General features: G+C 40.7%; 1 protein-coding gene across 2 annotated transcripts; it reads left to right on the top strand.

Moving 5' to 3' along the window:
- Positions 1–324: 324 nt before the first annotated feature.
- Positions 325–12369, top strand: LOC118097825 (uncharacterized). Of its 2 annotated transcripts, XM_035141083.3 has the most exons (9): positions 325–631; positions 733–783; positions 897–935; positions 1866–1983; positions 4100–4144; positions 5692–5792; positions 7317–7379; positions 8671–8844; positions 11779–12369. In XM_035141083.3, exons 1-9 carry the CDS (start codon positions 572–574, stop codon positions 11800–11802), a joined length of 675 nt encoding a protein of 224 aa, XP_034996974.1. In that variant the 5' UTR covers positions 325–571; the 3' UTR covers positions 11803–12369. The 2 variants fall into 2 exon arrangements, with proteins under 2 accessions (XP_034996974.1, XP_088515190.1); XM_088659064.1 differs by lacking the exon at positions 7317–7379 and having other exon boundaries at positions 454–631.

Raw genomic sequence — 12369 nt, 5'->3', positions numbered from 1 at the left:
CATTCATTAAACTGTGTGCATTTTTGGGGTGGGGGTGGGGAGAATGCCCGCTAGGTTTTTAAAAAAATAAAAAAAAGATTGTTTGGAGTTCTGCAAACCTAAGGGCTTCTCTAAGCACACAGCCTCCTCCCTCTTGTTTCTTACTCTGCCTCCTTTGGCTACCATTCTGTCAGCACTCAATCCCACCTCTCAAGTTTGCTATTCGAAGGTGTGATGGTCTTGCTCTCTGTTGCTCATTTGCTCTTGGCTGGTGCAGGTGAGCATTCTCCCCGGAAATGCTTCTTTCCAGGATCATTTAGCACCATGGTAGCCCATTTGTCATTTCCTGGAGAGTTCCCGCATCCTCCTGGCAGGCCACCAATACTATGTGGCCAGCACAGAGAAGGAGAAAAGGCTATTGGGAAGTGAATTCTGGAAATTTACTTATGGCTATTCTTTTTCCTGGACATTATGTAGACAGCAGGCATCAGCATGCCTTGCTTGCACAATTCCACAGGCCCTGAGCCAAGTTCTGTTTCTGAGTCACATTTCAAGTGAATAAATTCGTTGTGCCGCTCTAGTAAGCCACACAATGATGTCAGCCAGCACCAAGATGAGAAGCAGAAAGCAAAGGCAGAGACCTACAGATAGCGTAAGCAGGAGAATGAATTCTCACTTTAGTACAGTACGAAAATTGTAACGCTTTTGTGGCAAATGCATGCAGATAAATGTTACTTGATTTCTTTTATTTAGCCCAGTACAAGGATGGAACTGAGAAAACGATGCCGAAGAACGACAAGTAACGTAAATACAAGAATAAATTCTCACTTCTATGTACCACAAGGTTTTCTGATAATTTTCTGGTTCTGGTTTTTTTTTTCCTTGCTGAACTACTTATTTGTTTTACTTTATTTTAGCAACAGCAAGTGGAAGAAAGCTACAGATATGGAAAGAAGGTAAGAATGAGAATAAATTCTCACTTCTGCACAGCACAAATATGGCACTAAATATTTATTAGATTATCATGTAGCATCCCGCAAATAGCTTAGTAATAATGAAAACCTTTCTGGTTTGGCAAGAAGACTTGTAGCTGCCTGTCATGCAATTGGTAGTGTTTTTAAAGCAGGCACCCCCAAACTTCGACCCTCCAGATGTTTTGGACTACAATCCCCATCTTCCCCAACCACTGGTCCTGTTAGCTAGGGTTCATGGGAGTTGTAGGCCAAAACATCTGGAGGGCCGCAGTTTGGGGATGCCTGTTTTAAAGTGATCATTATGCAGCCATACCTTCTCAGGAAATGCGTATCTCGACAGAAAAAAAACAATAGCACTACACTATTTATGAAAGCATCAAATACAGGAGTGTATATGCAATCCTTTTTAAGCAGATCTCACAAGGCTCTTCTTTCTCCCTGCAGCAAAATCTGTTTTGTGATATAGACAAATGCCTCTGTGTATATACATCTATGCATATAGATAGATAGGTATCTGGTTATTTGCAAACTATATTTCTTCCTTTCCAGCACTGGCATACATAACTAGACTGATTTTTTTTAAAGAAGTAAATGCAATCCTCCAATAGAAAAATTGGGTCTCCATGGGGATAATAAAGCACAACATCACTTTGTTTTGAAAGAAGACTTGTAGAATAAAGGTTCTAAGGCAAAACATTGTAGGAGTTAGATTTATTAGATAATGCAGAAAAGTTCCTATAAATTCAGCTCATAGATCATGCATTCAACTTGCATTAAGCATTAAAAAAATATCTCCCACACTTCATCCAGCAAATTTGTGGTATACTGAACATGTGGTATACTGAAAAATGTCTCAAGGAGCCCCTCACATTGCCTCATGTATTTCATGGCAGATTTTTCTGTTTTTCTCAGGCAGCAACAGAATATCAGTTTCTCCACCAAGAAGAATGTTTATTCTTAACAGAGGCCAATGAAGTAGTGAAGTTTGATGTGAATGGAATCTCTCTCTCTAGACTCCAGAAAAAAAATGGTATGTTGTTTCTATGCAGTCTTTTTTTTAATTTGCAAGTTGAACAGAAAAGGAGGGGATAAAAGACAATAAAATAAAAAATAGTACATGCATAATACGAATAACAACAAACAATAATCAGTTCACAATCTGAACGCAATAACAACTAGTAGAGACATCTGAAGTTAAACATCTAAGTTAATATAAGCCCTCCAAATGTACAGACTGATATCCACACAAAATACAAAGTAATACAAAGGTCAATTTTGTGTGGATATCAGTCTGAACAAATTCAGCCATGACTGTAAGGTCCTCCAATCACTGCGTACAAGGCTCAAAGTGCAAGCGCTTGCAGAACCCACTTTTGTTGCTTCAATGTTAGTTCCCCTACTAGAGTAATATAATTTAAAAGCACACGGACCTCTGAAAATATCAAGCATTTCGCTAATACAAAATTGATGCAGAATGAGACAAGTTGGTATGTTTTTTCCCCCTGTTTTGCAATGTTTGCTTATTAGGGTGATGACTTTTTCATTTTTTTCCTCAAAAATTATTTCCTGCAGCACAAATGGATGAACTTTTGCCTATCCATGACTAAAATGAGGTATATTCCATTGTAATATTAAAAAAGGTTACGCACAAACCGCTTTTAATTTTTTGTATGCCGTTTTACCATTTCATAAAATAGTATTAACAATTCTATATATATTTCATATCAAATTTGGACACAACACCACATTCCACAATGGGGAGTGTTCTTAGCAACATAGGGTATGCAAATGTCACACCTGCGCAATGTAAAAGCCCCTTTTTGGGACCTGAAAACTCAGCAAGCAAACCCTGCCGGGCATGCTGGGAAAAGAACCTACAGGAGAGGTAGCAAAACATCGTCCTCTAGCGGTGTCTATACTGTTACTGCAGCTAAAAAAAAGCTTCCTTGTGTGTTTGATGACCCTATATAATGTTGTATATATGTGACTCTAAAGCTTGGGTTCAATTTTATATCTGCTTACAGTGACTTCAAAAATGGTCAAAAAACTGATAAATAAAAAATTTTAAAAATTTTTTTGTGCGTGAGGCTTTTTTAAAAATAAAATCTCTTTGAAAGTAAGATTTTATATAATATTTAATGAAAGCTCATCAAATTATGATACAGGGAAATGAGGTTGTAAAAAAGTCATCACCCTATTGCTTATACACTTCTTTATTTCATAAATAAGAGGCAGATTGACTCTCGCACTTGGAAAGTAATGACAGACAACAGGCAGGCATCCTCTATTCTTAATGGAGGCATTGGCGGAGGAAGAGGGGGCGGGGGGAGTGCACCACCCCCAGCACCATGATCCCAGTGGGGTGCCATCGCGGCTGGGCCCCCCTTCCCCCGTGCGCACTGGGCGCGTCATCAAGGATGTTGGCTGCTTCAGTCCAGCAACATCTAGAGGTTTTACGTCTCTGGTATAACAAACAAAAGAACTTTCAGGGGCGAAAGGGATGGATTTGCCTTCTCTACCCCTGAAACCAGAGTTGTCTCCCTACTTTCTCCTGGTTAAGTCTAGAACATTATTGAAAACAATCCCTTAAATTAAATGCTAAGGGTCAAACTAGTTATGGTTAATATCAATAGCAAATGCAATTCTCTAAATAGTTGCCTTGTTTTTATGTTTTTAAATGTATTATTGCTATGATCTCGTATTCTTCTTGTTAGCCACCATCAGACCATTGGGTGTGAAGGCCGGATACAAGTTTAGCAAAGCAACCCTTTTAACAAACAAGCAAATCATGACGACAATACATCCTGTACATTTTATTATAGGAGGCAAATGCAGATACTGTGAGAGAAAGAATACAAAATGAATGATCTGTCCTTTGAGTTAGTCTATAAAGACCACATCATTTTCTTTTTATGACTAAGCATGACTGCCCTGACCACAATACAGCAGGAGGGGCTTTTACTCATATGAGTCTTTACATACTGCCTGAAGTGGAGGAGCCCAGAGATAGGTTTACTACCTCAATGATAAGTAGCCTAATCAAAGGGAGGGGTGGGGCATGAGAATATTACCACTCATTGTTATATTATAGCGGAATTATAGATGACAAGTTAGACGGTTAACACTTTGATGTGTATTGTATTTAGATATCAGATGGATGACTACTTGGGTCCATTACTTCCGTGTTCAAGGTAAGAATTGGGTGACAGTGATCCAGGTGATTTTTGCTCAATTCTGTTTTTTATTTAAAGGTCAATTTTAAAATGTGCACCGGCTGCCTCCGACATGAGTCCTTAATTATCCCCTACTGTCAATTTACCCCTATTATACCAGGAATGTGTGATAGAGGCTTAAGAGCAAAATGTCCATGTTCTAAGCAGTGAAATGAGGAACCAAGATACATGCAGCCGCCACACTTGAGAAGTGAGGTATCATCTTAACTTTAAGAGTAACTTCCATTATCCAATCCATGTTCCAAATTACCTGTAGTGCATTAAATGTCTGAAATATACTCGGAGTCGAGAGTGAATTTCATGCTCTTTATTCAGCTCATATTCATCAAGGAGAAGAAGAGAGGTTGCGGATTCACTTCCACCTGGAGTTGGATTGGGTAGCTCCCGCTGATTCTGAATCCTATTGTTCTAGGATTCAGCTCAGTACATAACAATGTCCAAAGCAGTAATTGCGCCATAAAAGTATATTGCAGGTTCCCTCACAGCCCTGAAGACTGAGATGTTTCCGGATAAATAATCTGTAAAGATTACAAAATAAAAAAATTCCTTCCAGCAGCACCTTAGAGACCAACTAAGTTTGTCATTGTCATTCTTCTGAAGCGGTGTGCATGCACACGACAGCTCATACCAATGACAAACTTAGTTGGTCTCTAAGGTGCTGCTGGAAGGAATTTTTTAATTTTGTTTCGACTACGTCAGAGCAACACGGCTACCCACCTGTAACTGTAAAGATTAGTCTGGCAGGCTTGTGCTGTGGTTTATCAAGAAGTCCCTTGCCCTGAGTGACATCCATCTGTAAGGTGGGATCGATCACAGAAGATCAAGCCATGCAATCTGGGCCACAACCAGACATAAGATACACCAAAAGGAAGTTTGGTAGAAAACAATTGGCTTGGGACAATTCAAACCAATGAGCCAAACCATACACTGTATATAAGGTGGGACAAAGTAAAAACCAACCAACCCTCTCAGTGTCATTGCCAGTTTGACCTGGAGGAAAGTCCTTTATTTGTCCCAAACATAGTGAAACACCAGACCCTAGTCCCAAGCTTCCTTTTTCTGTAATATTATTTTTATTTATTTATTGTACTTGTATCCCACTTTTTTCTTCAAGGAGCTCACAGTGGCATATATGGTTCTCCCACTCCTCATTTAATCCCCACAATAGTCCTGTGAGGTAGGGTAGGCTGAGAAGCAGTCACTGACCCCAGGTCACCCAGTAAGCATCCTAGCCCCTGGTCCAACAATCTAACCACTGCACCACATTATCTCTGGTCTTTGCTGCCATTGCTTTAGCATGGTTTGCACCCACTCTTTGTGCTCCCAACCATTTTTGGAACATTGAACCTACTGTTGTTTCACTTGTGTCACCACATAATATTTATTCCAATGGATAATTACTTTAGCTCCAGTAATTATTTGAAATTCTTTTATAAATTTATACATAAATCCTGTTATATCTATTATGTTGCACAAAGATTCCTTCTTATGCTCCTCTTTTTTAGGCCCAGGTTGTGGCAGGTTTCTAGTTACTTTTAGCCAAGTGTCCGATGAACAAAACAAATTGCTGGTGCTGACCAAAGACATTGACCGCAAGCAACTGAAGGTAACCACAAGTCTGTTTATGTCTGAGATGGGATGGGGACTGAGCATCACAGAAATGCAGACAGAAGGTAGAAAGTAATCTGCACGTTCTGATTAAAATGTGCATTTAACTTGACATACGTTTGCCCAACATGGGCCTTAACTGGTAGAACAAGAAGAAGAAGAGAAGAAGAGTTTGGATTTGATATCCCGCTTTATCACTACCTGAAGGAGTATCAAAGCAGCTAACAATCTCCTTTCCCTTCCTCCCCCACAACAAACACTCTGTGAGGTGAGTGGGGCTGAGAGACTTCAGAGAAGTGTGACTAGCCCAAGGTCACCCAGCAGCTGCATGTGGAGGAGCGGAGACGCGAACCTGGTCCCCCAGATTATGAGTCTACTGCTCTTAACCACTACACCACACTGGCTCTCTGGTAGCTGTGTGATTCTTTATCAATCACATTTTTGCCATTTCAGCTGCACCCTTTTTCTGGTCACTGACACTGGCCAAACCTGAAAAATCCTGAAGAGGTTGATTTAGGACCAAACTAAATACGGCACTACAGGTATTAATAAAATTACTTTAAGAAGTAAGTAGCAGATGCACCAGTTCAACTTTGAACCTTGGGTATACAGAGGCACCAAACTTTTGCTCCCTGTTGCAGTCCAAATCCGTATACAGTAGTCCCCTCCTGCGCCTGCTGTTTACATTAGAAGAAAAGCTTCCATTGCTGCCTCAGATAGATTTCTCACCTGCCTTTATTTCCAATAAGATGCCAGAAAATTCATTCTGTATCCCTACAGCAAGTTACAGATGAGGCTTCCTTGACATTATCAATGCTTGGCCAGTTTACATGAATTTAAGGGCTCCCAAATTGTGAGGAAGCCTTAGAGTTGTGCCCAAGAGGATGGGGGATTGCTTAAATCCTTTGAGAAAAGAGAGGTACCCCGTTACAATCTTGCAGCAAAAACGACAGTCTTGTGGCACTAGCTTAAGACTAACATATTTATTTATTTATATTTTTCAAAGCACAAATATATCATCTATCTATCTATCTATCTATCTATCTATCTATCTATCTATCTATCTATCTATCTATTTTATGCAGTGCATGAAACAGCATTATAATAGTACAAAATATTATAAAGAGCTGTATTGTCCAGGAATTTATCATTCCCATATATAGTAAAACTAGCAGCCTAGTACCTGTCGTTGCTCAGGAATTCTAAGAAGCCAAAAACCCAGTGTAATTTTAAAAGGTTAAATCTGGCATCTTGATATTAAATGGTGTTGAATTGTATCCAAACATAGATGGAAACCTGCTCCTTAATCTCAGGAGCCATCATACAAAATTTGATTATGATTTCTTCGGAGGTGTCTAAATCCATAGCATCATTTTCAAAATATGTAGTTGATAACGACCATCATTTTAAAAAATCTGTTGGTTTGTTACTTGTTCTTCTACACCATGTCCAATCTAGTCATTATTTTGGTATCCCATATTTCCCCAAAGCATTCTGAAACTAAGAGGTCTTTTCTTTGCAGGTGTTTTCATGTGATATGCCGAATAAGCCACATACTAAGGGCAAAAGGTTTGATATCACTAAGGTACGAGTTCAACCAATATTGTTTTCTGAAGAACATGAACACTTAGAAATGCTTTATGCCAGGTCTGCACAATTTGTGACCCACCAAATTGAGCACAATTCACTATCAATATCTACCTACTAGGTACATACTGTACATGGCTCGAAAGCTGCATTCAGTTTTATAATCATAAGTGGTGCAGGCTTATAGTCCCTTTTATTTTATTTATTTATTTATTTTATTTATATTTATATTTTTGTTGTTGTTGTTATGCCACCCATCTGACTGGGTTCCCCCAGCCTCTCTGGGCGGCCTCTAGGAAAATATATAGAAACACAATAAAACCTCTAACGTTAAAAGCTTCCCTATACTGGGCTGCCTTCAGATGTTTTCTAGTCAGATAACTGTTTATTTCCTTGACATTTGACAGGAAGGTGTTCCACAGGGCTGGTGCCCCTGCCTGGTTCCCTGTAACTTCATTTATTGCAATGAGGGAACCTCCAGAAGGTGGCATGAGAGTGCTTTAAATGTACAGGGCAGAAAGCACCCATGAATACTCAGAAGTAAGCCCTACTGACTTCAGTGGGGCTTACTTAGATGTAAGTGGGCTTGGGATTGCAGCTTTAGTCTTGCTTGGAAGAAGCACAGGAGGTTTGTGAGGGAAGACTCGTGTGTTGTCAACATGAGAAAGGATTAACTATTTGGCTAAAGTGCTATTTAATGTGTGTGGAAGTCTTAGATACAAAACAGTTGACCAGGGAGACTTGGGTCCAAATCCCTATTTGGCCATGAAGCTTGGTAGATGACCTTGCACCAGTCAGTCTTTCAACCGAACCTACCTCACAGGGCTGTTGTGAGGATAAAATAGGCAGAACTGTGTACTCTCAGGGTTGTCAGGCTCTAGAAGGTTACAGACCCTCGAGTGAAGCCCTATCTGAACAAAAAGCTAGGAAACTGGTTAAAGAGTGGTCAGTAATCACAGATTTGTAGGGGAAGTTGGAGTAGTTTGCTGAGAAATGTATGTGCTTCCATAAAAAATTCCAGAGGCAACAGATTGGCCAGTGGCGTTTGTTTTTCCAGAGTGCACATGCAACAAAATGCATATCTAAAGTGCAAGGGAGACAGTGAACCTTCTTACTCTGGTATAAGGAATTGCAGTGCCATTGAAAGTGGTACTTTAGAAAATTCCCCAGGACATGGTGTTTTAAAAAAACTTTCTTTTCTTATGAAACTTTCTTTTCTTATGTAAGATACTGGAGAAACTGAATAAAAAGTAGGTGGCTTAATAATCTATATTTTGGTATTTCCATAGCTAAATGCAGATGATCTAAAATGTCATCTTTTCTTCATGGATAAAGAAAAAAATGGAGAAGTGGTACAGTTTAAATGCCCCGAAGATACAACACACTATATTCATGCGAGTCGGACACTGTTTCTAAAGTACAGAGACACAGATGTGACGGATGGATCAATATTCCGCTTCAGGGTGAGAAACTGTTAAATAAAGGGACTCCCAAGATTTTGCAGTGTTTTGAGATGCAAGTGTAGAAGGGCAGAAGCCTGGGGGAGGGGTTGTGGCTTAGTGGTAGAACATCTGCTTTGCATGCAGAAGGTCCCAGGTTCAATCCCCAGCATTGCCAGGTAGGGCTGGAAAAGACTCCCACCTTGAAGAGCTGCTACAAGCCATTGCAGATGTACCAAGTGTTTGCCTTGGTGCAAGGTAGCATCATATGTTGCAATGGTTGGCAATTTATTGCCACCCTTCTTTTAGGGCTTAGCAACAACAGACCAGAAGTACAAGTTAGATCTCCCCCTCCCATCCATAATATCTAGAGCCACTAACCTGTGCTGACTGACAGGGACATGGGTGACACTGTGGTCTATACCACTGAACTTCTTGGGCTTGCCAATATAAGGTCAGCAGTTCGAATTTGCACAGCGGGGGGAGCTCCTGTTGCCCTGTCCCACCTCCTGCTAACCTAGCAGCTCGAAAGCATACCAGTGTGAGTAGATAAATAGGTGCTACCCGTTGCACCAGAAGTGGTATAGTCATGCTGGCCACATGACCCTGGAAAAGCTGCCTGTGGACAAACACTGGCTCGAAAGCAAAGATGAGTGCCGCACCCCATAGTCAAATTTGACTGGACTGAACTGTCCAGGGTTCCTCTACTTTACCATTAGCTTAGTTTATTTCCTAATCTTTCCCATAACTGGCAGCTTATGATCTCCCCCACCCCCCAAGATCTCCCTGTCTTTGAAAGCTGAGGATTGAGGGAAGAACAGCATTAGGGCAACCATGGACACAGCTGGGAAGGGGCAGCTCCCCCCCCAATCAATAAAAATACTTAAATAACTGAGGTTCTGCCCCCACCACCACATGAACCCTGGCTAGGGCCATGGGGGGCAACATAAAAATAAAAGTGCAATAACACTAAGGATGTCACAGTGACATCAGGGCAGAGCAATGGGGCAAACCTGAGGGAGCATGTGAGCAAACTTATGCAAATATCCTGTATTGATATCCTGTACTGCTATCAGCCTGCCTTACCACACCCACAGCATGAACTGTGCCCATTGATACTGTGTGCAAATATTGGGATGGGCCAGCTGCTCTTGCCCAGTTACACCTAAGCAGCCAGAGTCCATTGGGTGCTGGTTCTGGAATGTCTGTGCAACCTCTTAGCCAAGTGCCATAGAATCATAGAATCTTACGAGTTGGAAGGGACCCAAGGGTCATCTAGTACAACTCCCTGCAATGTAGGAATCTGAGCTAAAGCATCAAGTAGGCTTCCTGTACGGGTGCTGGAGAATTCCATCGGAAACAGAAAAGGGAGCAGAAATCCCCCAATCTGCACGTTTGTTAGAGGTCATGAACAGAAGTCAAACGAGCAAATATGACCAGAATTCTATTCTTTTTGTCTGCAAGCATGTTTACCTTCCATTGAAATTAGTTGTGCAAATTTTAGCCATAGCAGATAGTGAGGAGGACAATGTAGGAATGTAGTTTTTGGTGGAATCTGAACTGTAGCAGATCAGAAATAATGGTGATTGCAACAAAGCCAGGACTGGATGAATTTTGCACCCCTAGCTCCCTGTTATTTTTTCCATTTGAGGAATAAATAATATGAATACAAACAATATTAATCCCAGGAAAGCAGTTTAGAAGAGAATCTTGCTTGTGTGCATCCTTTGGAGAAGTATGCACATTTGTGTTTTTTTAGGAAGGCCAGGTGCGCTGCAGGTGAAATTGTGTGTGTTTGTGTGCCCCACTCCCTCTGCATCTGGGAATATCCTTGTTTTCCCTTCAGCTGGTGACTTCCAACTTCTTTCCTTTGTGTAAACTTTTTAAAGGTTAATTCCTCAGTGTTGACTTTTTCTAGAAACAGCCTGGCTATCTGATGTCATAGAGGGGACATAGTCTGTCACTTTATGTCTGGGATAGGGAACCTCCATGGACCTAATTTGGCCTGGCATGGGTTCCACTTTTGCCATAATGCAGTTTTCCCCAAACCAGGCCCTCCAGCCCCTGTGTGGTGCTTTGAAGTCTCAAGCATTCATGGGGACTTCAAAGCATCCCATCATCTGATGTCAGGGGTTTGACAGGTGATTGGCCCTTCCTACTGGTCGAATTTTCCCAACAAGGAGTAGGGAAGATAATGGTCTGTTTCACCTATCAGATCCTTACCTTCATTCTTTTGACTGAAACACAGCATATGAATAAACAGTAACATAGCATAACAGATCTAGTTCCCTGCCTTTGATTTAGATGACGGAAGTCAATGGCTCAAATCCTGTATGTAAAATGCTCTAGTTTAATTCTCCCCACTCCAACTATGCTGCCTCCATCCATACACTCCTACTGCTGTCACTTGTGCACTGTGATATTTTAGATGACAACTGCCAACATCCCTGACATTTAGCCATGCTGGCTGGAGTGGATGCGGACCTGGTTGGTGAAGGCTGCCTTAAGAGACTCCAGCACCAACCCCTTCCATCAAGTCTCTGTATGCAGTAAACTAACAGGTGAAATAGGAAGGCAAGAGCAGGCTGCTAGATAGGTTCTCTAAGGGTGAGGAGAAGGAAGTCCTTGGCTTCAAGTGAATGGCTTACTGCGATTGCAGAACATAAGAGATAGATGTGGAGATAGTGTATTGGAGGAGGGTGGGATTAAACTAGGGCACCAGAAGTTGGTTTTATTGGGGGGGGTGTCACTGCATGCTAGATGCATAGTTCATAGTTGCATTTTATAAACATATGATGAGCCTCTTGTTGTTATTCAATTTGCTATCCAGTTCCAGCTATGGTTACTCAGAAGTAAGTTCCAGTGTTTTCCCTACTTATGTTTAGAATTTCAAATTTGGTATCGTAGTAGTCCTCATGCACAGAACCTCTATTTATGACTCTTTCTGTATTTTAACAGCTCCGCAAAGCTGTCCAACCATGAAAGTTTGCGACTGCATATGTTCAACTAAGAGAAGGAAAGATCCCACATTATACTGCCTGTTTTTTGTAACTCTGTGTTTGAAATAACCAAGTATAGTACTGTATTTATTCAATTTGATGTAGAATGACAATTTGTTGTTCTGTCGTTTGGTGCACTTAATTACTTTCTAATACATTTAAAGAATTGGGACTAGTATATCTTATCTCTTTATGCTGATTAAGATCCTCTTATTGTTTTCCTTTGCTGTGCAAGATAGAATCTGGTAACAGCTAGGAGCCTTTATTGTAATGGCCAAGGTTCTCCTCCCTAAGGAGATCAGAAATACTGTAGCTCTTCCATTACGGCCCTCTGAAATGACTGCAACGCTAACTTTCTCTGGAAGCTATTTGAAAGCTGCATAAAATTTGATGAAAGATTTGTCTTAATTTTTGCTGGCTACTGATTTTGTTTGCCTTCTTGAATTTAACTGTTTTTATTTTTTTATTTTTATACAACCTGTATTGTAGTTGTAGATCTCTAATGGAAAGGTTGAATGTACATATTTTCAATAAAAGTAGTTTAAAGCAA

The sequence above is a fragment of the Zootoca vivipara genome, chromosome 15, assembly GCF_965207765.1.
Source record: "Zootoca vivipara chromosome 15, rZooViv2.hap1.1, whole genome shotgun sequence".
In the NCBI taxonomy this organism is placed as follows: Eukaryota; Metazoa; Chordata; class Lepidosauria; order Squamata; family Lacertidae; genus Zootoca; species Zootoca vivipara.
The sequence above is the reverse complement of the archived record's forward strand: the minus strand, read 5'-3'. Positions and strand labels throughout refer to the sequence as shown.